Raw genomic sequence first — 26,816 nt, forward strand, 5'->3', positions numbered from 1 at the left:
GATGTATGAAAGTCAAGCAGGGACGTCAAGAAAGGGTGTGATTGGAATGGGTCATTAAGGATCTTGTAGGTGACAGCAGTAGGGGGTTTGCTGACTGTTCTGTCTGCATTCAAAATTTAATTAATTTGCTGTGGTAGCCCATATTCTTGTCATAGACTTGGTCTTTATTTTATTGCCTGTGCTTACAGGTTGCCTTACAGTGCAGCTCTGCTGTCCTTGCAGGCTGTGCGGGGCGGCATGCCCTGTGCCTCTCTGTGCCTGGATGAGGCCAGCGGTTCCTGCCCGGGGCAGCGGGGACCTCTTGCCACCTCGCTGCTCCCCAGAGGGGGCTCGTGGGACAGACAGCGTAACGGGCACAGGCACCCACACATGCGGGTAGGTTTGCAAAGACTTCAGCGTGATCTAGGATCAGAGTCTCCTGCTGCGTTGGGGTGAGTGGCCGCTCTTCATCGTGGAGGAAATCCTGTGGTGGGTGGGCTTTGCCTTGGTGCTTCATTTTGAGAGCAGCTGACTCTCACTGAACAATTTCTTCTATGCAATTGCACCATTTTAACCTTATTTTTGCAGTAACTGTTAGTTGCAAAACCAGTGGTATCAGTGAAGACTTTTGTGAAGAGTATGACCCCTCTGGGCTGCTGGAGACTGCTGCTTCTCCAAAGAGTTTCCTTATTTTGTGTTCAGATATGAATTTTGGGTTGAAAATGGATAAAGTAGGGCACGGGAGTTCTCTGTTTATTTCTGTGCTATAGCATTTTGAGTGTCTCTTTCTATCTTGGGCGTTGTGGCCAGTGATGCTGTTGGAGCTGGTGAGTCCCTGTGGTGGTGGCATGTCAAGTTGTGGTAGTAGAACTGTGGAAGCCCTTCTCCTCAGGGCTGCTCTCCATCCATTCCTCGCCCAGCCTGTAGTTGTGCTTGGGACCCACATGCAGGACCTTGTACTTGGTCTTATTGACCTTTATGCAGTTTGTGCGGTCCCACCTCTCCAGCCTGTCCAGGTCCCCCTGGGTGGCATCCCTTCCCTCCGGTGTGTTGACCCACCACACAGCTTGGTGTTGTCAGCAAACTCAATAAGGTATAAAAATACGGTATTGAGTGGAGAGACCAGTCAAACTTGGCAGTCTGACAAACATTCCATGTCCCATTTATTTCTCCAAAAGGCTGCAGCCTGTCCGGGGGTGTGCGTCCGATTCTGGTCTTCCACAGAGTGGTCCCAGCCTGGCCGGGATGGGGAGGTGCCGCGCGTGGTGGCCTGGCCTTAGGGGGTTTTCCCGTTGTTTTGTCCTGAAGACCAGAGTAAAACAGACCAGGACGCAGTGAAAGCTTCCACATTTGCTCCTCCTCTGGCATGCCTGGCCCTGCTGGTTTTCCCATTTATCTAGTGGTTTTTCATTTTATGCTTGCTTAAAAGATCCTATGAAAGACTCCATGAAAAGAAAATGTATTCTTTTTAATGGTAAGGGGAAAACTTAGGCTACTTAACTGCAACCATAAGTAACTTCAAGAAGGAGAGTAGTGATAGAATTTCAGATTAATGGTGCCAACTTTTGTCTCAGTTTTAATCAGTGATGCCTACGTGCTGCTGGCATAGAAGAAACAGCAGTGAAGGTTCTGATGTGTGACAGCAGCGTTTTGTACAACAGGAGTGGCCGAAGGGAAAGTCAGCAGCAAACACAACGCGGTTACATTTTTCTGTGCCTGTTCCCCTCGTTACAGTGCTTCTGGTGATGCCAGTGGTTTTTCTTTGATCTGTTGTCCACAGTCCTGACCCCAGAATTGCTTCTTTAGCTTGTTCACTCATTTATTGCAGCTTTTCACGGCTGTTGTGTTTAGCCGTGCATCCGTGCTGCCTCGCCGCAGGCAGTGCTCCCGCGGGAGGATGCACGGAGGGTGCCCGAGGTGTTCCCGTGCGGCACCTCAAGCATGGCCGTGCCTCGGGGGGTTCTGCTCTGTCTCCTCTTTTGTATAGAGCCCAGAGACGGAAGAGATCTCTGTGTTTGGCAGGCGTGGGGTTCAGGTTGTGCGGCTCTAACTCGACTGAGAGCCGTGCTTCTCCTTCTCTGAGCACGTTAGTGTGGTATTGATAAAGGCTGACATTTGTCCGTCTGTCCTGCGCGCAGTGTCTGGCTAACCCATCTGCTGACAGGGCGAAACCACCTGTGACCAGACAGCTTCTGCAGTTTTCTCCTGGAGTCTTGCGGTACTTACCTCCTCTGTGGAGAGGGGCAGGAGTCAGCACATCCTGCGTTTTTCGGGTGCCTTTCTGAGAAGAGGAGACTCAACATGTCAGTGCGTGGTGTGTGTTTGTGGGTTTGGGGCGATTTTATTTCCCCCCCCCCCCTTCTTCAGATGTGCCAGTTTGTGCTGATTTCCTGCTGAGCATCCTCGCTGAGGGGCCCACGCAGCTCGGGCACTCTGCAAGGTGCGGTTTGACCTCCCGAACGCAGGGCACGAGCTTCCTGGTGAGCCTGCGGGGAAAGGCGGGGGGAGGACGGGACAGTTCGGCAGAGCTCTCCTGGCCACGTCCCGGGCAGCAGCGGTCGTGTCCAGCTCTTCCCTGACGGGGCTGTGCAGCCGCCGCTGTGAATCACAGCTGGCCACGGCCCTGCTCGCAAGCAAACGGGAGGGTGCCGAGGGCTTGTGGCGGGGAGAGGAGCAGGAGGATGCCCGCTGCCGAGGCACGGCTGGTGGTTTTCCTTCATCGCACGGCCGCTCTTGCTGGGGTCGGTGTTGGTGTCCCCATGTGTTAGGTGGGCTTTACCAGGAGGAAAGCCTCGAGGCTGCTGGACCCCGTTCAGCCGGTCGGCAGAGGCGGGATGGGCGAAGACCAGAACGTTGACGTGATCTTTCCTGCAGCTGAAGCAGCAAAAGTGAAGGGAAGCAGTGAGAGGGCTGGGGCGGCCATCGAGCTGCCGGTGCTCCCGGGAGGGGACCACGGAGGAGCAGCGCGTTGCGCCTGTGCTTGCCGTGCTTCCCGTTGCCCTGCGCCTCGCAGGCAGGCGTTTTTACTGCAGCCGCGGGACAGATCTGGGCTGAGGCCCACAGTGAGGCACCGCAGTGGAGCGGTGTCTGGTTATAACCTGCCTTGCTGCTCTCCGAGGAATGCTAATCCTGCTTCTGGCTGGTTTCCTCGCAAAGTGGGAGAAAACATGAAAATATGCATTTTTTTGCTGCCTAAATTTGGCCCCCAGAGCTTGTCTGGTCCCAGCAGCAACTCGTGGTAAACCACAGCTTGAAAGTGAGGGTCAGCCACATCTCCAACATCTCTCTGACAAGACGTGGGTAAATAAATACCTGCTGCAGGGACTCTGGCTGCGCCCATGCTTCCCCCCCTGGAGAGAGGAAGGGAACAGAAACGGTTTGGGTTAATGTGCTTAATTTCTGTGGTACAGAGTGAAATAAAACTGACCCTGTGCTGAGGGCCAGGCAGTGCCGGGAGGTACCCCAGGCTGGGTCTGAGAAAGCTAGCTCGGATACTGCCGCTAAACAGCGCACAGCTCTGCTGAACAACTGCTCCGTGGAAACAGGTTCTCCTCTGTTGCTGCAGAGATTTTTTTTTTTAATTTTTTTTTTTTTTTGGCCCATGCAGGCTCCCCGGACCTGGTCCCCTCTGACTGCAAACTGGGGCTGGCCAGGCGCCTCCTGGCCACGCAGCCACCCGAGCTGGCCAGGGCATCGTTTCCAGCAGAGCTGCCATCTGCACAGAGCCCGTGGGTTTGCTCCAGCTTTTGCATCCTGGGGCTGATTTTACTTCTTGCTCGGTTCCTCCTTGCCTTTGCCCGTTTTGGTTTAACCAGTCACATCTCTGCTAACGTATGTTCCATACTGCTCAGAGGCGGCTATAAAAAGTAGGTGTATTTATAGAGACTGATTAAATGTGTTCTTTCTGCAATTCCTTTGGGCTGGATTCTACCTTCACCAGCACTGGAGTAATCCTGGAGTAACCCCTTGTGCTGGTTTTAGGTGGACTATATCGCATTTTTCCTGACTCTAAATGTTAGAGCCTAGCTAGTTGAAGTGGTGAGCAAGGGACTTGGGGCACTGAATTACTTACAGTGTGATTTTTGCCTTAATTTCTATTTTAATGCTTTCTGTCAAAACTAGTACTGATGGCGGCTGTCAAGTTTGTTACCTGGGTCCTGTGCTTTCCTTGCTTCAAATGTGTGTCCCTGGCTTCTTCACCCCCCGTCATCGTGCTGTCCCTTGCTCTGCTGTGAATCTCATCTGTTTGGAAGCAAGGCCTCCGGAGGAGCGGGCTCTCGGGCAGCGGTCCCTGCCTGCCCCTGCCTTTACTGGGGCATCTGGGGCGGTGCTCCGCGTGTCCGCAGCGTGCTGCTTGCCGTCCCGCAGCGCTGCAAGTGGACACCCGTCGCTGACCCACCCGCCAGTGCACTGCCTGTGCTTACACTGTAAATCCGCTCTGTGTGCTCCGTAGGGGTCGGATGTTCCGGCTCCTTATTCCCACCACTGGAGGAAGGGACACACACGCGTGGTCACGCTCACACGTGAACACGCACCGACTCTCTCTTGCTCCTACTTGCTGCGTTACAGTCTGGTTTCGAGGCGTACTTTTTGTGCCAGAATTTTGTTGCAAAATCCTGAGTCATCTCTGGTTGACTGACATGGCAATTCTTGTTAAGAAAGAAGGAAAATTATTATTCTCCAAAAAGAATTACTTACTCTGAAAAGGAGGAAAATTATTCAACTTGGATAAATCAGTGTCCTGACCTGTTTTTCAAGGTATCACGTGGTTGGGTTTTCCATACTGTTCACAAAACCTTTGGCCAAAGCTTGTTAGAGACTGAAATCGGAGACCTTATGGTGCAGGAAAACTCATGTGTCCGTACAGATTTCAAGCGCTCAGTTGCTGAAAATTGCTCTTGGAAGACCTGATCTGCAGCTGGACCAGGAAGCAGAGGTTCTGTCCATCAGCCCCAATCTGTAGGTGAGACTAAGCATGGTGGGACCTAAATCCAGAGCTGGGCTCTGTGCTGAAGTCTACGTCTGTCCCGTTTTCACTCCTGGGGCTCTGACAGAGATCTGGTCAGAGGAGACGTGACTGCAGTGGATTTCCTGAGAATCGTGTGCTGAGGAGGGGGCAGTGGGGCTGAGGACGAGAAGCGATGGCGTTCGCAGTGAAGGTGTGCGCCATGGCTGAGCTGGGCAGCAATGCTGTGACAACCCGCAGAGCAGAGCGGAGCTCCTCAGGCGGCCGAGGGAGGCTGGAGACCCCGTTTCCATTGAAAGGGAATAAAACGTGAAAGCACGCTGGCAGTTTGGCCGTCTCTGCGTACGAAGCCCTGTGGCCTGACAGGATGGTGTTACTGGCTGGTGGAAGCTGACGGTGATGGAAGCGGGATGCTGCTGCTGTGGCTGCTCTCCGGGCTGGAAGTTCACCCCTTCCAGCAAGTGACTGGGCAGATTAATGAAAAAATAACGTATCAAGTTACTGAACCAATACAGGTCTGTGCCAAAGACACCCCAAGAAGGAGGAGTCGGGAAGGTGGGATCCATGACTCCTAATTTTGTGTGAGGTCGTTGTCCAGCCTGCACCTGGTCCTCAGCACGGCTGCTAACCTGGGATCGCTTGGTCCTGGCGCGAAGCTCTGCGAAACGCGTCCCTGCTGGGGCAGGACAAAAATGACTTGCTCTTGAGGGACTAGTGAAAACTGCAGGATCCTGCGTGTGTCTCAGAACAACTCTAACCCCAAACATTCCTGGTAGGAAGTTTGGATTCAAATGTGTGGAGTTGGCCATTCTTCCCGTCAGTCCTTCCTGTGTCGTCATCATCCTGCCTCTGATGAAGTGTCCGTAGTTATCTCGGTGGGACTGGGATGTTTCTTCAGTTATTGGAAGATAGGGTATTAAATGACTGAGTTCTGCTCTGTTTTTCCTCTCTTCTCTAATAATGCTGAACGTTTTGCCAAGTCCTTTAGAAAACAGTGTAGTCATCGGCGCATTGAATTCATTAGGGGTTGGCATTTAGACAGTGCGTAAGAACTGCTGACGCCCCATGGAAAAATTTGCAATACATTCACTTGAGGACCCAGTTTTGCTTATGGATTTATCTGGGTGGTTTTTGTCCACACTTGAATTTGTTTTTCTTATTAGGAAAAGATATTTTGACTCTGGAGTTCAGCTTTTTAAATTTCTTTTTTTTTTTTTTTTTTTTTTTAGAACTAATTTCCCTTTGCTAATTTTTACAGTCAGTAGGCAATATCAGAAAAGCTTTTTGTCTGTGATGAAGTGTAGCATCCAGGTAGCATGAGCTGTGCTGCTCCTGGCACCTCACCTGCTGCTCTCCAGCCTGCTTCCACAGCACGGCAGCCTTCCCTCCTCCGAGCGGGGCTTTCTCCTGGAAGCGGGTTCGCCTTCTCCTTGGTCTTGGGAAGGAAGGAAGGACCACGCATCTCCTGACGACACCTCGTTTCCCGCCGAGAGCACCCGGGGGGCGGCCGCGCTCTGCTGCGGTGGCTGTTCCCGAGGCGTGGGGAAGCTGCGGCCGACGGCAGAAACGCCTGTCGGTGTCTGGTCCGCGCGCTCCCGCCGGCCGGCTCTTGGACGGCGGGCTTACACTTTCCATCTGGTGCGCGTGTGTGTGGTTTGAGGTTCTGTTTCTGTTTTTAAATTTAGCTTAATTGCAACACACCATTATATTTGTTGTCAGACAGTCTTTATCCATGGAAAGTTTTGGTCTTGAGGCTCGGCTGAAGTTAAGAATAAACACTGTTTGGGGTTTTTTGTTTGGCTGGTTTTTGGTTTTCTTCCCTTTCCTGTCCAAGGAACACAGGCTGTCCTACAGGACAGAGTTGTCTGAGCGTGGCAATGCTGCGTGCAAATGGAGGAAATCTGGGTGTTTTGCTTCACCCAAAACTCTGCTTCTTCCCTGCTGCTGCTTCACGAGCCAGGCTGGCCGTTCCCGGATCTGCATCCCGGGGCAGTTTGTGTGGAAAATACGCTCTCGGTAACTTCCGTAGGTTTTGATCACAAAGGCTCATGATGAATGCTGCCACCTCGCCAGCTGAAGCGGCCGCCGTCGTGTGCGTGGGTCAGGAGAAGAAATGGGAGTATGTGAAGACCAACGTGCGAGACCTGCTGCCGCAGCGGCTCTCAGTGGGGAGCCGTGGCTCCTTTGTTCTTAAGTGCTTGCCCAGCTTATTTTTAATTATTTCAAGACTTCGTTGTCGCCACTTCATCTTTGATCTTTATTCCCAGATATTGAGGAGCTGCCCTCATCTTCCTTTGCTCTCTACATAAAACGAGGGGCTGCGCTGTGTCTGGTGTGAGGAGGATCTCCCCAGGTAACGGGGGGCTGAGCATCTCCAGCGCGTTTCGGACAGGCCTAAAAAGAAGCATCGCTCTTGCTGCTGCTACTGTTAGAGTGCTGTCCTGTGGGAGGAGAGGCCGGTGGAAATAATTCTGTTGGTTTCGAAGACTTCTTTCATCCTACGAGCTGGCATGTGGAAGAGCCTGGGCAGACCACCTTCAGGGACTCAGGGGGGTCTGCTGCAGCGTCTGGTGAACGCTGAGCAAAGTGGTTCAACCTTGGCCGTGCTGCAGCTCAGTGCCAGTATGTTGCTTTGAGCAAAACCTTGGTTTTTCAGGAGTGTTTCTGCTTCCAAAGTGATAATGTTCTGGGAACATGAACTGGGCCAGTTCTGCTGTCTGGTGTCTGTGTCTGGTGAGAGGGCTTGCGGCCGGCAGGCATCGCGGTGGGATCGTGGTTGAAGCTGTTGCGTCGCAGCAGGCAGCACGTGCCGCGTGGGACCCTCCCTGCTCCGTCGGAGCTGGGATCGCCACGCGCTGCTCAGCCTGGTGCCGTGCACGGGGCGAGGAGCTGTGGGACACGACAGTGCTGCAGGGACCGCTCCCCTGGCTGCCTGCCTCGTGCCCGCTTGAAATGTTCCCACGGGATTATTTAAACACCTTTTGGCCATAGGAAGAGGACATTGCATAGGTCGTAAGCCAAATTCAGTGCTCTTGTAAGCGTGGTATCTGCTTAAACCAGGACTAACTAGCTTGATTTGAGAGGTTTCTTAGGGAAAAGTTGATGCCATGAAACTTTCCATAAAGAAAATACAGGTCAGAGAAGAGTCATCATTGCATTAGTGTTGTGGGGTTTTTTCGCCCTTTTGTTCACTGCTCCACTGGCTGCTTTACAAGCCACTGATGATTTTGATTACAGGTCCTGCATCACAGCAAACGTCTGGGCGAGACAGACCTTGTGCACGTACCGTCTCCTACGGTGGGAGCCTGTGCTGTCTTAGCAGTTGCATTTTGTCTTTAATTATTTTGTGGTAGTAGGCTTGTTTGTCATCTGGGACGATATTTTATGACCTAGAAAGATACGTGAATTCTTGTGTATCATTTCAAGTGAGATGGAATTCCCCTCTCTGAAGTGCGGGTGAACAGCAAAATGGAAATAGCTATGTTAGCTCTGACCAGACAGTATTGGAAGATCATCACCTATTTCTGATCAGCCTTGCTCTACATCTGCTTTTCTCATGAAGGATGCCATCCTAGTTTGTGTTCTTAAAGTGAAAAAGCAAAAAATGATTGTTTGGTTTTGAAATTTTATGACTTTTTTCATTCACGCTTTGAATATCCCTGTGAAAAATTTTAAAAAAACCTCAAAAATTACCAATGTTTTCTTAAATCTGGCTTAACCTGCTGTGCTTGCTACAGTGGTTTCCTGAGCAGAGTGCTGGGTGCCGTAGGGTGCCTTGTCTATGCTCCATTTCAAAAGAGGAGGTGGTGAGGAGGAAGAGCATTTCACAGCTGATGCAAGGCTGCAGCGTTGCCTTCCGAGCGGAGCTGGGAGCTGCCCCTTTGACATGAGGCTGTGAATCTCCACATCGGGTGGTTCAAACACACCTCAGTGGAAGGTTCCTTCTCTCTTAGGTCCCATTTACGTGCTGTGTTAAGGCCTTGAGTAGCCGCACGTTGTGTTGTGTGGCTTGAATCCTCGCTGCAGGGGGGTTGCACACTGTGCTGGTGGAGGAAAGGAGGTGGGACAACTCTTCTGCTCTGGCATCCACCTCCCCATCCCTCCTCTGACCACACAGTTGCTTTCTGCCATGAGCCCCAGCATGGACCCTGTGGCCTGGAGAGGAGTGGGGAGCGAGGTGGCCATGAGCAAAGACTCTGGTGCTTCCTCTGGCTCTTGATGTTTCTCCAGACCACTGTGCTGGTATCTGCTCTGGTCTCTCCAGGTTCTTGGTCTGGTTTCTGCAGACTCTTGGGGAGGGGTGTGGGAAGACGAGGCTGACTTGGCTGGCAGCTCTTTCTCCACTGGTTCATGTTATGGTGCCTCTGCTTGGGAGAGCGTGAGCATCTTTGGTCGTGTTGCTTTGCAGAAAGCTGCTGCGTGTTGTCCCCGTGCAAAGGCATTGGCTTACCTGCCAGGGAAAGTACAAGTGCCTGGCTGAACCCTTCCGACCAGTAGCTACTTACGGTGGTGTAAAGCTTCTTCATATTGCTCCTTTGGAGCAAACCGATTTCACAAGAAGGGTAGCACTGGCTGCCCTTGCCTCAGCTTCCGCGTGTTGGCCGAGTTCCCGTGGGGTCAGGAGGCCCCAGCCCACAGGGATTGCACCAGGACGCTGTTTCGGGAATGCAGAGCGGTAGATGGGATTTACGCTCCATGGAGATGGCTAGAAAGCCATTATAAACCCATTTTTACCCACACTCCACTTGAGCCTCTCAAAGGTGATGCACGCAGAGATAATTCTTGTAGCCACTGATATGATGGGCTGACCGCAGTATTAAAACGTTAATGGAAAAAGCCTAATGAAGGACAGTAAAACACTAGAGAGTGCACCCTGGTTTGCACCCGCCTGCCCTGCAGTCCGTGGGTGCCTGTCTTGGCCAGGGCTGCTGCGCCCAGGAAATGGGCCAGTGGAGAAGGGCTGAGCCTGTTATTTACCTGTTTGTTTTTCTGTTGGCGAGTTGGGTTTTCAGGGGAGTCTTGTTAGAAACAAAATGTGTAGGTAACCGGAGAGAGCAGGAGGGAGAAAACTAAGCCGTGAGCTAGCGTGTTCCAGTTGCATGGCTGCCAAAGTCAGCAGGAGAAGGCAGTAACCTCCTGCCTGGCAGGGGCATTGCCGGGAGGAGAAGCTGCGAGGGTTTCACCTTCCCCTCCCCACGCCGCGGTGGCACGGCTGCTCGCGAAGCTTTCGGGGCTATAGGTTTTTAGGTGTTAAAACATGGGCCTGGAGGGGCATGCGACTTTGAACGCCTACCCTCTGGTATAACCTGCCCTGCTCCTGAGGGTACCAGCACCACCGCTTCATTTCTATCGAGCTGTTTCAGTTGGAGTTAATTTGAAGGGAAGGATTGCTTGTTTAAAACAGTTTATGCAAATAACCCTATAGAAATGGAATTTTTCTTCATGGCTTGGCCACTTTCTTCCTGCAGGCGTGGTCAGGAGCCCGGGTGCGCCGAGATGCTTGGTCCGGGCTTGCAGGAAACCTCAGGACCTGGCCATGCCCCCCCACTCTGGGAGCGAGGGGCAAGTGTGCAGGGGCTTGGGCAGGGTCCAGGAACCGGCTTGGCTAGCAGCAAAATGAAGGTGGCATTTTCCTCACCTGGGCTGCCCCAAACTGCTAGTTGGGCTGCCAAACCCGGCGTCTCATCCTGGGGGACGCTGCCCCCAGCCCCCCCGGGCTCCCTCCAGGGCAGGGGATTCCCAGGAGGGAAGAAGTCACTCCGTTCAAGATCTAATGTCTCACACTTTCACTTCCTTTTTTAGCAGTCACAAATGAAGAGGTTGCCTTACAGCCCAGTGAGTGAGTAATGCCGTAAGGGCTCATCGCAAAACCGGGGCGGTTCGGCGGAAGTGCCTTTAGTTTGAGGTGAGACGAGTGGGTGAAAAGCACCGTGCTGGAGGCGCAGGGGAGCGCGAGCATCCCGCGGGCACCTGGTACCGTGCGTGCTGTCGGGGCTCTGCCGTCCCCATGCACACCTAGCTGGCCGTGGAGGCTGAGCCCAGCTCCCTGAGCATCGTGCCGCAGGGGGTTCTGGCCTGGGGCTGGTGGGTTCGGTTGGTGTCACGGCCCGCTTGGCATTTTAATAACGAATCCAGGCTAGTGGTGCGTTAGATGTGTGTGCGAGGGCTCTTCCAAGGGAGACGGCACGTACCGTTGAAAAACAGGATGACAAAGCACTAGAAAGTAGACAAGAGGTAATTCTGCGGTGAAGAGGGCTGGGCTTTGAGTGAAGACGGTGAAGAATAGTCTGAAGGGGGAAATAAAAGAAACTGGGACTCAAATGGCCTTCTTAGTGTATGCCGTATTTGTAGAAGAATTGGATTTTCCTCTGAGTCCAACTTGCCATGCTATATTTGCAATAAACTATTGGGTCTAATCCCAGTTGTGAGGAAAATAATGGCTTTTGTTGCCAAGCATATTTTCTCACTTGTCACAAATCAGTGGGGTGAAACATATGTTAGAGGAGCGGCTGTCCTAGGCTGCCCGTCTGGAAGATCAGCCGACGACGCAGTTCTGGACGGGTACCTCGGCGTCCCCCGAGCAGCCGCTCTGGGCCCACCTGGGGTGGGCTGTGCCCGAAGCCGGGCTGGTGGCAGCGGGGCTTGGTCCTGCTTGCCCAGCTGTGCCTGGCCCATGGGAGTGTGTGGTACTGCTGGGCGAGGAGGAGGAGGAGGTCTCCGAAAGCTTTCAGCGCAGCTCGTTGCTAGAGAAACCCCGGCTTTTGTCTGTCCCTGTCTGAGCAGCCGGAGCCTGGCCTGGGCCCTGCGGCGGGGGGCTGGGGCAGGGGCGGCATGCCAAAACCCTCGTCTCCCTGAGGAGGGGGGTCTTGCCCTCCCGGCTGGCGAGGACGCTTGCAGGGCCCTGGCCGTGGGCCGCAGGTGGTGGGGCTGGGCTGTGCGGGGCTCCCAGCTGGACGGCTCTGTGGGATGGAGCATCGCCGTGTCCCCACGACCGCGGCTTCAGGCTTTCCCCGCTCGCTGCACACGCTTGGCTCCTGTGGCATTTCGATTCAGGCTATGCACCTTCGGGAGACTTAGCTATCTGGGTTTTCCCACCTCCTGGTGTTCACCAGTTTTTGCACATATAGAACTGGTTTATTTTATAAGCCCGTCCAAAGCTTGTCATGCATTGCCCGCACGTGAACTTTGCAACGGGTCCAGGGGCTGGTCCTGGGTCCCGCACACAGTCTCACCTCTTCTGGCAATGGGCTCTGCCTGGACCTAACAATTTTTGCTCCTGGAGTAGTTGTGCAAGCTGTAAAGCCACGGTGTTGGGCTGTGTCGCATTGAAGGTACAGCAGCAAAAAGTGCCGCTGTTTGTCTCGTGCGGTGCTTGGACCTACAACGGGACAAGCGCAAGTAAACGTGGCTGTGAACCATTGCACCTTCTGCCACTTAGCTCATGGCTGCTTCGCTCAAACATTTTGTTTAAGATGTTTTACTGTTTATGAAGCAAGTAACTTCTATGTACACCACTAATCAGCACTGTGCTTCTGCTGGTGTTGGTTTCCACTGTGGTTGATGCCGCCCTTGTCAGCATTTGGGGTAAGGAGTTTTGGAGCCAGGGGTTATTGGAACAGGGGGAAACTTGCAAAATAACTGCTGGAGAACAAGATTGTCTCACTCCATGTGCTGCCAAAGGATGAAATCCTAACTCCATTGAAGCTGGTGGGAGTCTTGCCGCTGTCTCAGCTGGGGCCAGGATTTCAACATGATATTTGTAAATGCCTGAAATTCAGAGATTCTCCTGCCCAGGAGAATATTTGAACTGTGTGAGGACACAAGGAATAAGTGAATAATAATAACAACGAATACCACTGATAAAAGTTGCATCGATCTAGTGGCATTCATCTAGAGTTTAATTGTTATATTTAAAAAATGAGACCATATGGAAAATATCCTTCAGCAAGCTGAGGGTGGGACCAGTTGAAGTAGCGGCATGTTAATAATGAGCTGGAGCTGTCTTCATCTTGACCTTTCCACATAAGCATGTAACTTCTAATATGAGTGCTCAAATTGGCCACGGTTTGTCCCAAATAATTTTGTTCTTTGTAAAGCTCTGCATCATCCATGTTGTCAGAGGTATGCTATTTGGATGCGTGTAATCGCTCTCGGGTCTGCGCATGGCTGCCAGCATTGTCCTCACTGGAGAATGGAGGAGGTGAACAGCCTGGGAGAGGAAAAAATGAGACTTACCCTGATCTACTGGCAAAGATGTCAAGATCAACCCAAACAACAGTCCTCTGAAGTCTTGGAAAGGTTTGGGGAAGTGCCTTCACTGTAATGTCACTGCAACACCAGGGAGCAGCAGTTTCCAACCCAAATGTGGACCTCCGTCAAGGCATGAGAATTGGTCTTGCTGTGGTGGTGAGCATTTCTAAAGGTCTGTGTTTCCAAAAGTCCAACAGAAGCACCCCTGAGATTCGGCTCGTCTCAGCACGCCACGTGAGCCGCTGTCGGTGCTGTGCCGTAAGCCTGGGCTTTGCTGATGGCTCTGCTGAGCCCCCGGGCAGGTGGGGGCCGGGCAGGCAGGGCGGTGGGCACGCCGGACTGGGCACCGCGTCGCCGTCTCCTGCTGTGCAGAGCTGCGGGTGTCCAGTGCTGGTGACGATCGGACTGTGTGGTGATTAAGAACCAAAAAATACCTTTCCCTGGAGATCTTTCTGGCACCGTGTGCAACAGGCTTCTCCGTTGATGTGGAGCGCTGCCTTCACGCGCTGACACCGCAGAGGCTGATGTCTGATAGAAAACGCCGTCTGAGGGGCCGTAAATCTTCTTGTACGGGAGGGGTGGCAGTGCCTAACGTTACAAAACCCGTATGAAAAAGGATTGCTTTCTCCATGCAGCTCTTTGCAGTTGTCTGCAGAAGCATGGTGTCTTGCTGCAAACCACGTGCAGAATTTCTGCCAGGCTTAGCGGTGTAGTTGGGTTGTAGTAACCATAATGTCACAACGTGCACCATAACGTCACAACGTGCCACCTCTGAGCCCCTGGCCGTAGGCTCGTCGGGCTGTGAGGGACTAGTCATCCCAGCCAGCCGTTGGCCGTGCCAGCACCGTGTTACCACGCTCACGGTGTTACCGACTGCCAGAATGGCTGTGTGTTCTCCCATGCCTCCAGCTGGCTGACCCAGAATCTTACCGATTTTTCCAATTTCTCACCTAATTTTCTTCATGGTAAGTTTACATCGCTTTACCTTATGCTAATACTCTTTCTTCAGTTTTAAATTGCCCCTTTCTTGGGTCTGCTCCCCATAGACAGCAGCTGTGTATGCCCTCAGCTGTGATTTTCCTGAGCTTGCTTTTGAATAGCTTTGTCAAGTCTTTGGGTGTGGGCTTGGGGTTTTTCTGGCTTTTTTTTTTTTTAGCGTTGCCATTCATTTACAAACATGCCAAAGGCTGAATGTGACCGTTTTTCTCATCTCTCTGTAACACTCCTGTACCTCTTGGCTGTTGGTGGCTGTTTGCAGCGGGTTTATCCCTGCTCAGGTGCGCCAGCCCGTGCCCGGTGCTCTGTCGCGGGGCTGGCTGTGACAATCGCCCTCGCTTCCCTTCTGCGTTCGACTGCCGAGGGTCTTCTGCCACATCTGGCATCTTGGTAGTCTGGACTGGTGGGGGGACCCATCACTGGGGGCCCCCACAGGCCACGCTCCCCCGTGTTGGGCCACGTTAAACGTGGTCGTGGAGGCTGCGGTGGTTGTCATCCTGCCTGCCGCCCCGGGGAGGCTGCCGGGCCCCAGGGCTGGAGAGCATCTCCTCGGGAAGTCTGATCGCTGCTGACATCTCACGTGGTTACGTGCGTGGCCTAAGAATAACGAACAGTCATTGGCCACGATATGGGCTAATTGATTTGAAAATATTTACAAAGCCAAATCCCCAGCCCTTCTGATTACAGATGTTCCCTCTCCCGCCTGGATTAGCAATCCCGCAGCCCGTCTGGAACATCATTGCTCTCCTTAGTTTGCCAAGGAATTTTGTTTTCTCCGACATCTCTGCTGCTGCGTTTCAGAAGAGCTGAGGAAATCATATTTCTTGCATTTTCTGTCTCTGATTCTGCATTTTAAATAACAGGACTGCTCACGCTGGAAACTACCTCCTTATGAACAGAACCAAACGAACGGGGGGGAAAAAAGCAGCAAGTCTTGACAGCCAGCTGTCCAGCAGACAAGGGGACTCGAGGAGCTTTTTGCACCCTTGTTTGCAGAACGGCTGACTCGCTTTCCTTTGGCACTGTCTGCGGTTTCACATATTGTGAATTAAATCATGGGAGCTCTTTAGACAAACTACTGTGGAAACACGACCAGCAACACAACTTTATTTAATGTTTTGCTTTCTGGCAAACACTTTCAGCTCTTCCTAAGCAGTTTAGTAGGTTTTTTTGTTTATTGATCTCTGCTGGAAGTTCCTATAAATTTCAAGTTCAGAAACACGAATTGCGAGGTGGCTTTGGGGAAGAGAAGTGCAAATTAGCTCTTTCTTTGTAGACTTTATTGTAGCCCAAGAAAATGTGAACTTTCCTGTTCCCAATTGCCTTTGCTTTGGGCTTGTCTCACTCGAGCCATTTCTAAAAGCCGGTTCTCCGTGAGGCACGTCACGGAGTGCCTGGAGATCACCCCCCTCCCTCCAATTATAGAAACACAATTAGCGATCTCTTCCCGTGAGCGTCCCCTGCTTTCTAGCTCTGTCTTCTAGAATGTAAAGTTTTGGGGTCAGGCGCTGAAGAGTTTTTTGTCTAACATGGAAAAAACATAATTGGCACTGGGTTGAAGGCTATAATTAAAGGCCTGTTAATCCCCCCGTGTCGGAAGGAGTGACGCAGCTCTTGCTGATGCTGCTGGGCAGAAAATGGTTCACCAACAGCGCTGGTGAAGATGGACAGGCTTCGGGCTGGGTTGTCGAGGTGGCACCCTGGATGGCACGAGATGCCTGTTGGGTTTGGGCATCTGGGGATCGGCTCTTTATGTCTCTGGTGCGTGAACGGGCTGGGTTAGAGGGAGGAGGAGGATGGAGGGTGTCAGGATCAAAAAGCAAATGGTGGCTGCTCCGTTGGCAGGGCTGGTCTCCAGCTCCACTGTGCAGGCGAGAGAAAATGGATGTCCTCCAAGTGCTCCTGCCTGTTCCCTAGGCAGCAGGCACGAAGGGCGGAAAAAGGCTTTTTTGCCTGCCTGTATTTTTTCATGATTATCTGAAAAGGCTACTTAAGAGCAAGTTCATTTTAATTGAAAGGAGGGTGCCTCTTAAATGCAGCAGCAAAGTAACGATGGAAGCGGGGGAGCGACAATGCAGGCGCTGTCGGGGGCTGTGTTTGTGAGTGGCTGAGTCACGGAGACCTTCGGAGCGCTGAAGAATGTCGTTTTCTCTGTTATTGCTTTTGTCTTTGCATTAATGATGCCAGCAGCCCTTAATTTTGTTTCCTACCACAAACCTTTTCCATTTAACATGCAGCAACAGCTCCTGGGGTCAGTGGCCATCTCCATTTGTTTGTGTGACTGCATATAGCTTGTGGCTTTAGGGTCACGGCTGGTGAGCTCTCCGTGTGCGGGGAGACTGCCCTTTGCTTCTGCACACTTAGTTGGTGCTGTCCTGGCTGAACTTCTGCAGGCAAACTTGAAAGCGTCAAAGCAGCGCGTTACGGACCAGGGGGAACAAAGAAATTCTGTTGACCAGGGTCAAAACGTGCCTTTCTGAAACCTGGATGCCCGAGAGCGTCCTCACCCTCCGGTGGGACTGAGCTGTCACTGCTGACTCCTCCTTGGTACCAGGACTGTGGGGTGAGCCAGCGCACGTGGGACAGTGCGGGACAGGGAGCTGGTCCTGCCTGCCTGGGGCCGGTGCTGAGCTCGCCAGTGCCCGGCGAGTGCAGGGGGCGATGACCCTCACCGGGCTCGCGGTGCAGGCTGCTGTCCGACGGGCACAGCCTCCAAATTCCCGGTACTCCGAGCAGGGGGTGGCGAAGCTACGGGAGCCTTGGCGAGTCTCTGCGTTGGCTGCTGTGTGAACTGCCTCGAATGACCCCTCTAAGAGGCGAGGAGAAATCTTTGTGCCAGATACAAAGATCAGATGAGCAGCAGTTGCTCAGATCTGTAAAAAAAATAGAGGTAGGAAACTGAAAAGATTGGAGAAATGTTATTGATATTCCTTGTATTTCTGTGCATTGTCAGGATTATTAAGAGCTGTTCTGGAGACCACCTCGGGTAGTAATCCACTATGAAAAGAGAACTAGAGATCAAATCTGTGTGTTTTTAAGCAAAATTTATATCAAACTTGCTCAGGAAAGCAGAGCTCTGTAAAACAAGTCCTGTGTTGGCACCAGCAGGAGTGGGAATGTAAAATCCATATGGGATGTAATGCAATTTCCACTGACCTTGTGTGGGAAGGAAACTCTTGTCAGCAGGGGAATGTGAAGGTTTTAAAAATGTTTTGTTGTGAAACTGGTACCTTTGTATCCTGCAGGAACGTAGCAGTGGGGTTTTAGGAGGCTCACTTCAGAGACGGTTACCCCTTGCCACCCTCGGCTCCGGTGAATGCCATCGTTAACCGCACAAATTGTGTAATGGGGAAAGCGCTTGTCTTCAAAAGGGGCGCGCCTGACGCGCGCTGTAAGGTAGCAGGCGTGCCGTACCCCGGGAAGCCGTTCTGACGAGCTCGGTGGATGACAGCACCAGCTTGCCATCTCGCATCCTGGCTCTGCTAGGGTGGAAAGCAAGGGAGCTGTCGGAAGCCATGACTGCGTAGGTGGTTGTCTCCTGTTGATCCCATAAGGCATCGCAGCTCTCGCCCCACGCGGAGCCCCTGAAGAGCAGTCTTCCTGATGAAATCAGAGCCGCAGTGCTGCGGGCACGTGATCGTTCTGTAAAGCCTAGGCTATTTTTTAGCAAATGCTGGAGTCCCAGCTACAAGGACTGGACCAGCTTTCAGGTGTGATGACCAAGCACTGCTTTCTGGAAGTCCACTCAGCTTCTCCAGGCGTTCCCGCACATCCCTGCAGCACAACCAGGGTAAATATTGCTGTGTGGCATTAAAGTGTTCTTCCCCTCCCGCCGCAGAAAGTGCCACTGCAAGTGGAGCAAATCTATTTTCTGCATGTGAGTGCAAATATGAAGAGGAGGGATGGAGAAGCAGCACTGTTTGTGTGCAGCTCTGTTCCGGCACGGTGCTGGACGCCACAGGGATAGCGTACTGCGTGTTTTGATGCAGGAGTAAAGACCAAGACACTCTGACACCAGTCATTTTGAGACCTCATTTGCAATGAGAATTTAATTTCTTCTCTGTTCTTTTAGCAGCCATAATGTGTTGTTTGGTTTTTTTTTTTTTTAAAGGGTATTTCTAGCATTGCTTATATTGTGGAATTGTCTTTCATTGCGGGGTGTTCTGCAGCTCAGCCGTGAATGGGGGCTGACGCCTGTGTGCGGCAGATGCCCAGAGTCACGGGGGAGCCCTGACCACGCAGCACCGTCGGGGCCGAGGCAGCAGCTGTGCTGAGCATCCCTGCTGCGCGTCGCCTTCCTCCGCTGCCCCCAGCGTCCTCGTGTCTGCAGATGGGATGGGCGTGGGTCAGAAGCGGGGTAGAGTGCTTTGGCTACCGCAGGGTGGCTACACGGCTATCCAGGCAGACTTCGGGAGTGGAAAATGGCTTTGCTGTGGCCAAGTGCAGCATGTCGAGTCCCTCGCCAAGGCTGTCTGTGAGTCTCAGATGCATTTTTATGAACAATTGTGCTATCCTCTCATAAAGTGTCAAGAACATAAAGGAAATGCTGTAAAAGCAGTGCCCATGGAGGATCCCACATAAGGCGACTAACTTTGGAGCTTTCAGCATTTGTTATTTCCAAGGAGCTTTCGGTTTTTAGGTGACCTTCACACAGCCTGCAGCCTCCAGTCCCATTACTGCCATCGTTAAATTACCCAGTAATGAGATTGCTGCAGGTGTCCTTGTTCCTGCAGCTCTCTGAGTTCACCTGGCAGGCAGCAAGTGGCTCAGTCTCGCATGATACTCGTTATACAAAGAAATTTTGAAAAATACCAGATCGATGGATTCTTATAATGGCAATTTTAACCTCCTCCACGTGGGATCCTCACAAATTTAAAGAGCTTGAAATTGTCCATAAATCTCTTGTGATTTCAGTGAGTGCTTTGCATCATCATCGCTTAATAACTTGTTGGTTCAGCATCCAGTATGGAGTGTGTAATTGTTTGGATAGGACCTTGCTGTAGCTGTGAAGTTGTGGGACAGCCTGATGCTGGCAGGGCCAGCCTGCCGTGTGTGTGTATATATATGCATACTGAAGATCATTTCATGCATTGGAATGGCACCACTGTATTGTCTTGGTTCAGGTCATTGAGCTTCCCAATTAGGATGCAGCAATTTACAGTCCATCTGCTCAGGCTGTGCAGGTATTTTTAGTTTGCTGTGGCTCTTGTGGGTAAGTTACTGTTTGTTCTCTTACCATGCTGGATTTGCAGAAGGAACCAAGGATGAGGTCTAACCCTCTTGCCAAAGTGATTTACCAATTTTAGGACTTCCTTATTAATACAGACTGAGTCCTCTTATCACGTAGGCAGCAACAGTTGGACGTGCTGCAGCCTTTCACCAGAAGTTTAAGAAAGTACGGTTCCTGTTGTTGCAGAAAATCTAGGCAGAAAGTCACCCACGAGCTTGCGTTTGCAGTCCCCTCCTGGTCATCCGTGCAGGCGGCCGAGCACCCCCTTGCAGCGCGGAGGGCGGGCGAGGGCTCTGCACCTCTCGCAGAAGGTGCCCACAGTCTGGCGGGGCTGGGCTGGCGTGGGCTGGCTGGGAGCACGCTGGAGCCTGCTGTCCTGCGGCACGGTGAAATCCCAGAGCTGCACGGAGAAGCATCTGCACTAGACAAGCACCCACAAATCCCCGTCATCTTCCTTCCTCCTGTCCTGTCCCTGGGCCTCTTGGCTGATAGTCAAGCCTGAGAGATGTGCTGGGGAAAGGAAACTGGGCTGCCCGTTTCAGTGAGCCCCGAGGCACAGCTGTTCCAGTAACCAAACACAAGTTGTGTTTTCCTGCATGTGTGCACATGTACGTGGTGGTGTGTACGTGCTTCATCTCGTTTGGTGATGCGCTCGGTTTGGGAGCTGACTATCAATACGTTGTAAGCTCGTAAGGTGATGGTGGAAGAGCTGTGACTTGTGGCCCGGACACTGTCCCAGCTGGGATGTGATGCTAGTTGAGCAAAGTGAGGAAAATATACTTAATCGTAAACCTTAGGAAAATATGAAGAATATGTTGTTTATTATGGATTGTTTATAGAAATGTTCATAGCGCTACAAAGGCTATTTCTGAGGATGGACTAAAATGGCTGCAAGCGCCTCGTCGGCACAGAGTGCATTTCTGTGCACGGGTTTTATTGCAAGGGGGGGAGAAAGCTAAGTTCCTCAAGGTGAGCACGTGTAGCAATAGGCTGTTGCTGGAGCCAAGGCACTCAGCTGAGGTGTCTGTGTAGCTGCATTCTGGGGGTGCTCTGCTCTCTCCTTGGGGTCTGGGAACAGGCGGTCATCGCACAGACCTTTCATCATCCGACCTCTCTGATTCTGGCTTGTCTGATGCCTTCGCTGCAGAGCTGTCCCCTCTGGAAGCCTGTGCTGCTCAGCCCGATCGTTCTCACTCTGAACATCTTTTTTTCTGCTGTCTAGTCTAATTTTTTCCTCCCATTTCCAGCTCTGCATGCCTCCTCCCTGCAGGCCAGAGCTCCTGCAAGAGAGGCAGTCCCTGTGCAGGCTTCCTCGCTGCGCAGCACTTCCAAGAGCTGCTAAAAACCTTCCCTGTGTTTGGGAAGCGGTTTGGAAGGTGTATTTCCATCACGCCCCGTGCCACGGGTGCTGCGCTGCTCCTCTTGCACAGAGGGCGAAGGGTCTGACTGCGCTTCGTGAGCAGCGTTTCTGTGTCCGGTGCTTGCCTGTCTTCCTGGGATACAACCCCGTGTCAGGGATTTGCAGCCTCGGCTGCGTTACGTGAGAAGGGAGAGCTGGAAAAAGTGCAATTGGTCTTCTACCATGGCAGAGCAGTAGCCTCAAAATGAGGCTGGTCAAGGCAAAAAGTACAACTCTGACATATGAAGGGGAAAACATTAAACCAGTCTTCCAGTAATTTGCGTATGCCGAACAGAATTAGCGTGCCTGAGGTTACGGGCAGTGCTAGATGAGGGTCAGCACTGGAGAACAGGCCTGTCTGCTGCCTGCGGGATGCTTGTTCGATGTAGGACGCAGCGGGCGCCCTGGGGATGCCGCAGCAGGGACGTGGGCTGCCCGAGGCTCGAGGCTCCCGGCCCCTCTTCCCTCGGCACGGGCACCCTCGGGCACCGCAGAGCCCCTGGTCGGCAGAGGTTGCGGAGGGTTGTGCTGTATCTGTCGCAGTGTCTGAAGGTCCTTACAAGGAAGCAAACAAACCTGGAACAGATGATGTCTGTAGTGTTTGTGAGCTGCAGTTTGGAGGGTCTGAAGGACTTTTTAAACCTTTGGGCCAAAGACAAGTTTGATTTGCCGGTTAACGTGGCAGCGCTGGGGGCTGTGGGCAAGAGCAGCATGGATTTACAGTGCCAGCTTCCTTCAGGTCTCTGTCGGCCGTTCTCCAGGCATTCAGGTGATCAGTTATCAAGAAATAGTATGTTAGTTTATATGCAGAGAACACAGGATTTCAGGTAGTGCTAGATAAATTGAAGTATCATTTTCTAGTTTCAGAAAGGCAATTGAAAAGCTCTCAGGGTTGGTCTTTGTGTACTTAACGCGGCTGTTGTTTATTTTGACAAAGAACAAGGTTTTAATGTGAGACCAGTGAATGAAATTCTTCAGCTCTCACTTGGAAAAAAAAACCCAAAAAAATCTGTTTGCTCTAGCAAGCCTTGAATTAAACCTGTAGCTCGCAGGGGAGCCTGCTCTAGCAGTGCCTGTGCAATTTGCTCTGAGACATGGAAAGACAACCCTCCCGGCCAGGGTTTGTTGCTGACGTTGTGTTTTCTTCTTCTCCTCTCCTGTGTGCATGCAGAAATCCGAACTCAGCTGGTCGAGCAGTTCAAATGTCTGGAGCAGCAGTCGGAGTCGCGCCTGCAGCTGCTGCAGGACCTGCAGGAGTTCTTCCGCAGGAAGGCTGAGATCGAGCTGGAGTACTCCAGGAGCCTGGAGAAACTGGCTGAACGATTCTCCTCCAAGATACGCAGCTCCAGAGAGCACCAGTTCAAGTAAGCAAGAGTTTCCAGGGGCAAAGTGGTGCAAAATGACGGGCCAGGGCCTGCCTCGAACGCTGGATGTTCGTTTGCAGCAGCTGCACAGTGTGAAAGTGGAGTGAACTAAGCAGCGTCAGTGGTGACCTTGTCTGTCGTGTATCTCTGCAGGGACCGCCAAAAGAGCCAGAAACGGCTTTTTCCAAGACTTTCACCATAGCGTTACTGACCTGTGCTGCCTGATTTAGACTTACTATGGGCTTCTTTGAGCAATACGATAAAAATATGAATCGGGGATTATGAAGGAGTCAAGCCTCTTGATTTTTTTAAGAGGCTTGAATTCAGACACCAATTTAATTGTGCAAATAACGGTAGGCCCTTGTTATAACCCTTGGTTTCTGCAGGTAGTCCAATTCTTAGATGTCAGGGTGCTTCACGCTGCACACAGACCTGCTTACAGGCTCCAACTTGGAAGCAGTTTCTGGAAGTCTTATTTATTGCAGTTTTTAAAATGAAGTATGTCTGTTTTCTGTGTACACACCCGTACAATGTTGCAGCTAGGCACATCCGTAGTGGAAATATTTTGAAACAAAGCTTTGAAATAGGAAGTATGAACTGGATGCTGGAATTGTGTGAAACTCAAACTGATGATGAAAATTGTAAAATCCATGAATGTGTGAATATGTGCAAGTTTTCAAAAGCAGCCTCCTTTCAGTTTAACCAAGCTTGGCTAAAACAAAAAAGATAACAAACAAAAAAAAAAAAGCCAAACAACCTCGAGGCAGAATTTAAGTCTGGAGGTCGCTGTGTTTTGTGGCGAGGATACGTTGGCTGTGCTGTTATGCCGGCTGGTTGGTGGCCGTGGCTTCAAGGCTCCTGTGAACGCCCGTCCCGTCGCTGCTGGGGCAGCCGGTCCCTGCTCCCTGGGTGCACTCGAGTGTGCCTGGCTGGAGGCGTCGGGCTGGGCTCCGCAGGACGGCGCTCAGCGTTCACATGTGTGTGTCAGTAGCTGCCAGGGTTTTCCTCTGTGCCACTCGTTGTGTTCCTTGCCAGGACCGGCTCTCCCTGGTGGTTTCTCGGGGTGCGGGGTCTCGCTGGGCGGGCGAGTGGTGCGGGCAGGGTCTGCGCCCCGGGGGCCATGCAGCGGCGCCTGCAGCGCAGAGGCAGATGCTCGTCCTGGCTGCTTCCCCTGCAGCACGCCAGCTGAAGTTCCCTACCTTTGCCTCCCATGGCCGTACCATTTGTGTGTCTCTCTTCTTTTGACAGCAGTGTCCATGAAATATTCTCTCAACTGGGATTACGCCCTTTACTCAGGATGAAACTAGCGTCACTCAATTCAGTGGCCAAAGACTGCAGCCGCTGTTTGGTTCCTTTCCCAGAAAGCGGAGGTTTTTGCCTGTGCAATGCACTTTACCTTGCTAGCCCCTGGCTCTTCACAGCCTTTCTTTCTCTAACCCCTTGTGATTTTTTTTTTTTGCAGGAGCAGCAATTTCTGCAGTTACATTACTAAATCTTATTTATTCCATATTACTAAATCCCATTTACTCTGTTTACTTGGTTTTTCTAGTTGTCTTATGCATAAGTCTGCTCAAAATGAATTGCCATTTGAATGCTACCTGTTTGTTTTTACAGCTGGCTGTTGCTTGTCAGTTGTGTGGGGCCGGGCTGGCGCTGCTGTGTTGAGCGTCAGGGATACCTGAAGGAATTGGCCGGTCTGGGCTGGGGAAGGTGCTCCTGTTCAGAGATGGAGCCCACGAAGGCTCGTTGTGTGCGTGTGCCTCTCCCATCAGCTGTGGGCCGTATCTGCTCTCCTGTTGCTTATTGTGTGTACAGCATTGGAAGGATGCTGCGTTGTGTTGTGCATTACCTACAGGTGACAATGATTCTCTGCCGCAGTAAAATGCCCAGGCACAAGTGTGTGGTGGTGTGTGATGGTATTGATAGTGCTAATAGGGTCAGCTTGATTTCAGTGCACACTTCTGCTGAGTCCTCACTGTCTCACTCCGTCTTGAGAGAGAATCCCTTAATATGTTTTTCTTCCAGAGTGCTTTGTACCTGCCCTTTGTTAGGTTCATCTGCACTATGTTTCCCCAGCTCGCTCTTGAACATCATTATTCTGATGAGGCTTTTGACACTGAAGACGTACGGTATCTTCAGCCCTTCCTTTGTCGCTGCGCTGCCGTGTGCAGCAGGCTGTGCCCAGCCCGTAATGGTGGTAATTGCCGCGGTGCTGCTGCTGGGCTGGTCGTGCCCATTCCGGGCTGGCAGACTCCTTCGTACTTTTACATGTGGTGATTTTGTGTGCACGTGCGCACAGAGATTTTCTGGAGTCACCATGCCTTCCTCTGCATGGGTTCAGTGGTGAGGTGGGCTGCCCCAGGACCACGGGCAAGAACGTCTTAGATGAGGAGGAGTACGTGTGTGAAGGCTTTGGCCGCACAGCGTAGCTGCAGCGAGCGTGGGCTAACTTTCTCGTTGCAGGACTTCTTGGGAAGGTCAGTCTCGTTTGAGCACAGGGGGTCTGAGGCCCGTCTCCGTCTCGGCCGCCTTGCCAGCGCTGTCGGTGCGTGCAGGCTGCCGAGCCCCGGTCGGTGCGCAGCAGACCTGGCTCCCATTGGGCGAAGTGGCGGGCGGTCGCCGGGCAGCTGGCAGGTGTCTTTAGGTGCTGGGATGGGAGAAGCCTCTGGGGCTTGAATGCATCCATCAGGCACGGCTGTTAGCACGCGGGGAGACCTGCCCAGGCGGGATGGTGGCAGGGTAGGGCTCTGCCGAAAGGGGCCGGTTCTCTGGAACCAGCACGTCTTGTAGGAAAGCGTTGGTTTGACCAGAGAACAGGGTGTAGGTGAAATGTTTGGAACAGATCACTTGGCTGCCTCGTTTTAGAGGATCTATCTCAGTTGGACAACATGAAACGTTTTGTTTCAGTTGTATCATTTCTTGATTCACTTTTGATTAATTTGCTTTGGTACTAAAAGCAGTATGTGCAGAGCAATGCAGGTTTCTCTCTGTGTTGGGATGGAATATATCAAAATTAGTTAAGCTCTAATCAAGTGTGGAATGTTCCCTGAAATTTCCCTCAAAAGAGAGTTTTTACCACAGGCTTCCAGGTGAGTCAGGGTCTCGGGATGCCCCTCGGGAGGGTCTCGCTTGCTCTGGGGATGCTGCCTGGCTCCCGGAGATGCTTCAGGTCAGCCGCCCCGATGCTGCTCACGGCAATCTCTTTGTTATCTGCAGTGCGCGTTGGATTAAGACCATCATAAATATTCAGCATACATGAATGTATTCATGTTGTGCACAGACACTTCGTGTTAACGCTGGATGCAAAACATTTTCTCCAGCCCTGTTTAGTGGACTAAATGCGGTACAACAGATTGCGTGGCAAATGGGCTCTTTCTGAAACGAAAGTGACAGCTGTATTAATAGCACAAAGAGGAAAAAAGAAGCAGAACTCTCTCTCCCTTGCAGAGCGTTGAAGGGCTTGCCAGAGATGTCTCTTCTGTACCATCTCCCAGAGCACCTGGTTTGGGAAGGGTCTGGTTTGGGGCGTGTGCATCTCTGCGGGGAAGCGCTCGAACGGCTGAAAGAAACGGAGAGGTTCCTGGAAGCCAGAGCAGGGTATAGATGGGTTCCCAGCCCAGCTGGAGCAGGGGACCAGCTCCTGTGTTGCCTCCATCTAACTTGCATGTTTTCAGGTCCTTCAGAGCCATTGCACGGAGTATCTGCGCTGTATTACTGTAATATTGCTAACTGCCCCTTGCAGACCACTCCTCTATAAAGTGTAAGCACAGAGCAGTGGTCCAGAAAGCTCAGTGGGTGCCCCAAGAAGTTGAGGTGGAGCAGAAAAATAAGGCTGTGTAGGGCAGGTTGCATGCAAAGATCCATGTGTGTGTGTGTGCGTGCGCGTTGTGTGAAGCACAGGGCTGTTCCCAGGGTCAGCGTCAGAGCATCCATCTCCCCTGCACAGAAAACCTCTGTCCTGCCACCGGCAGCTGTCGGAGGCTGGTAAATAAGGACGAAGCTGCGGGAGAGAGCAGCTTGGGGCAAAGAATGTGAGTTCCTTGGCTTGATTGAAACCCTTGTGTATAATATTTAGACTGGGAGCTTCTGTGTTGGCAGAGATATTTAAGCACCTTTCCTGTACTGAAGAGGAGGTGCCGCTGTGGTTGGCCCTTGGGCAGTTGGCCGTGTGTCTGAGCGTGGGGTGTCTGCCAGGTCGCACCACCATCCCGCTCAGGGCAGCCGCTCTGCGCCAGCACCGCTGAGCCGTGGTGTCTGCCAAACGGACGCGGCTCTGAGCTGGTGGAGAGTCCGTGGTGCGCCGGTCGCCTCCATCGCAGAGCTGTGTCACTGCCCACAGTAACTGCGGCCCTGGGGAGGAGGCGAGGGGTGGCAGCAGCAGGAGATGCTGTGGCCGGGTGTCCTCCCTGCAGGTCGGTGGGGACTGTGCTGTGTGCCCTGTGAGCCGTGCTGTCGGGAGCCGTTGGCAGGAAGGGGCCGTCGTGCCGGGCCGGCTCTCCGGCAGCTGGGCTGAGGGGCCGTCAGGTGTTGGCCAGACGCTGCAGCGGTTTCTGGGGCGGGGGGCAGCCAAGAGGAGCTCACGTGCTTTTCTCTGGGGGCATGACGGATTCTAGAGATGCATATGGTGGAGGA

At 52.3% G+C, this 26,816-nt stretch overlaps 1 protein-coding gene across 3 annotated transcripts in view; it reads left to right on the forward strand.

The window, feature by feature from the left end:
- The window catches only part of SRGAP3 (SLIT-ROBO Rho GTPase activating protein 3), a 123,836-nt gene that overhangs the window by 38,207 nt on the left and 58,813 nt on the right, over nucleotides 1-26,816 (forward strand). For all 3 annotated transcript variants that reach the window (XM_054838439.1, XM_054838437.1, XM_054838438.1), the window contains exon 2: nucleotides 21,992-22,184. In XM_054838439.1, the coding sequence (XP_054694414.1) occupies nucleotides 21,992-22,184 (193 nt within the window). The remainder of the gene's footprint in view (nucleotides 1-21,991; nucleotides 22,185-26,816) is intronic.

Source organism: Grus americana, chromosome 11 (genome assembly GCF_028858705.1).
Source record: "Grus americana isolate bGruAme1 chromosome 11, bGruAme1.mat, whole genome shotgun sequence".
NCBI classification, from domain to species: domain Eukaryota; kingdom Metazoa; phylum Chordata; class Aves; order Gruiformes; family Gruidae; genus Grus; species Grus americana.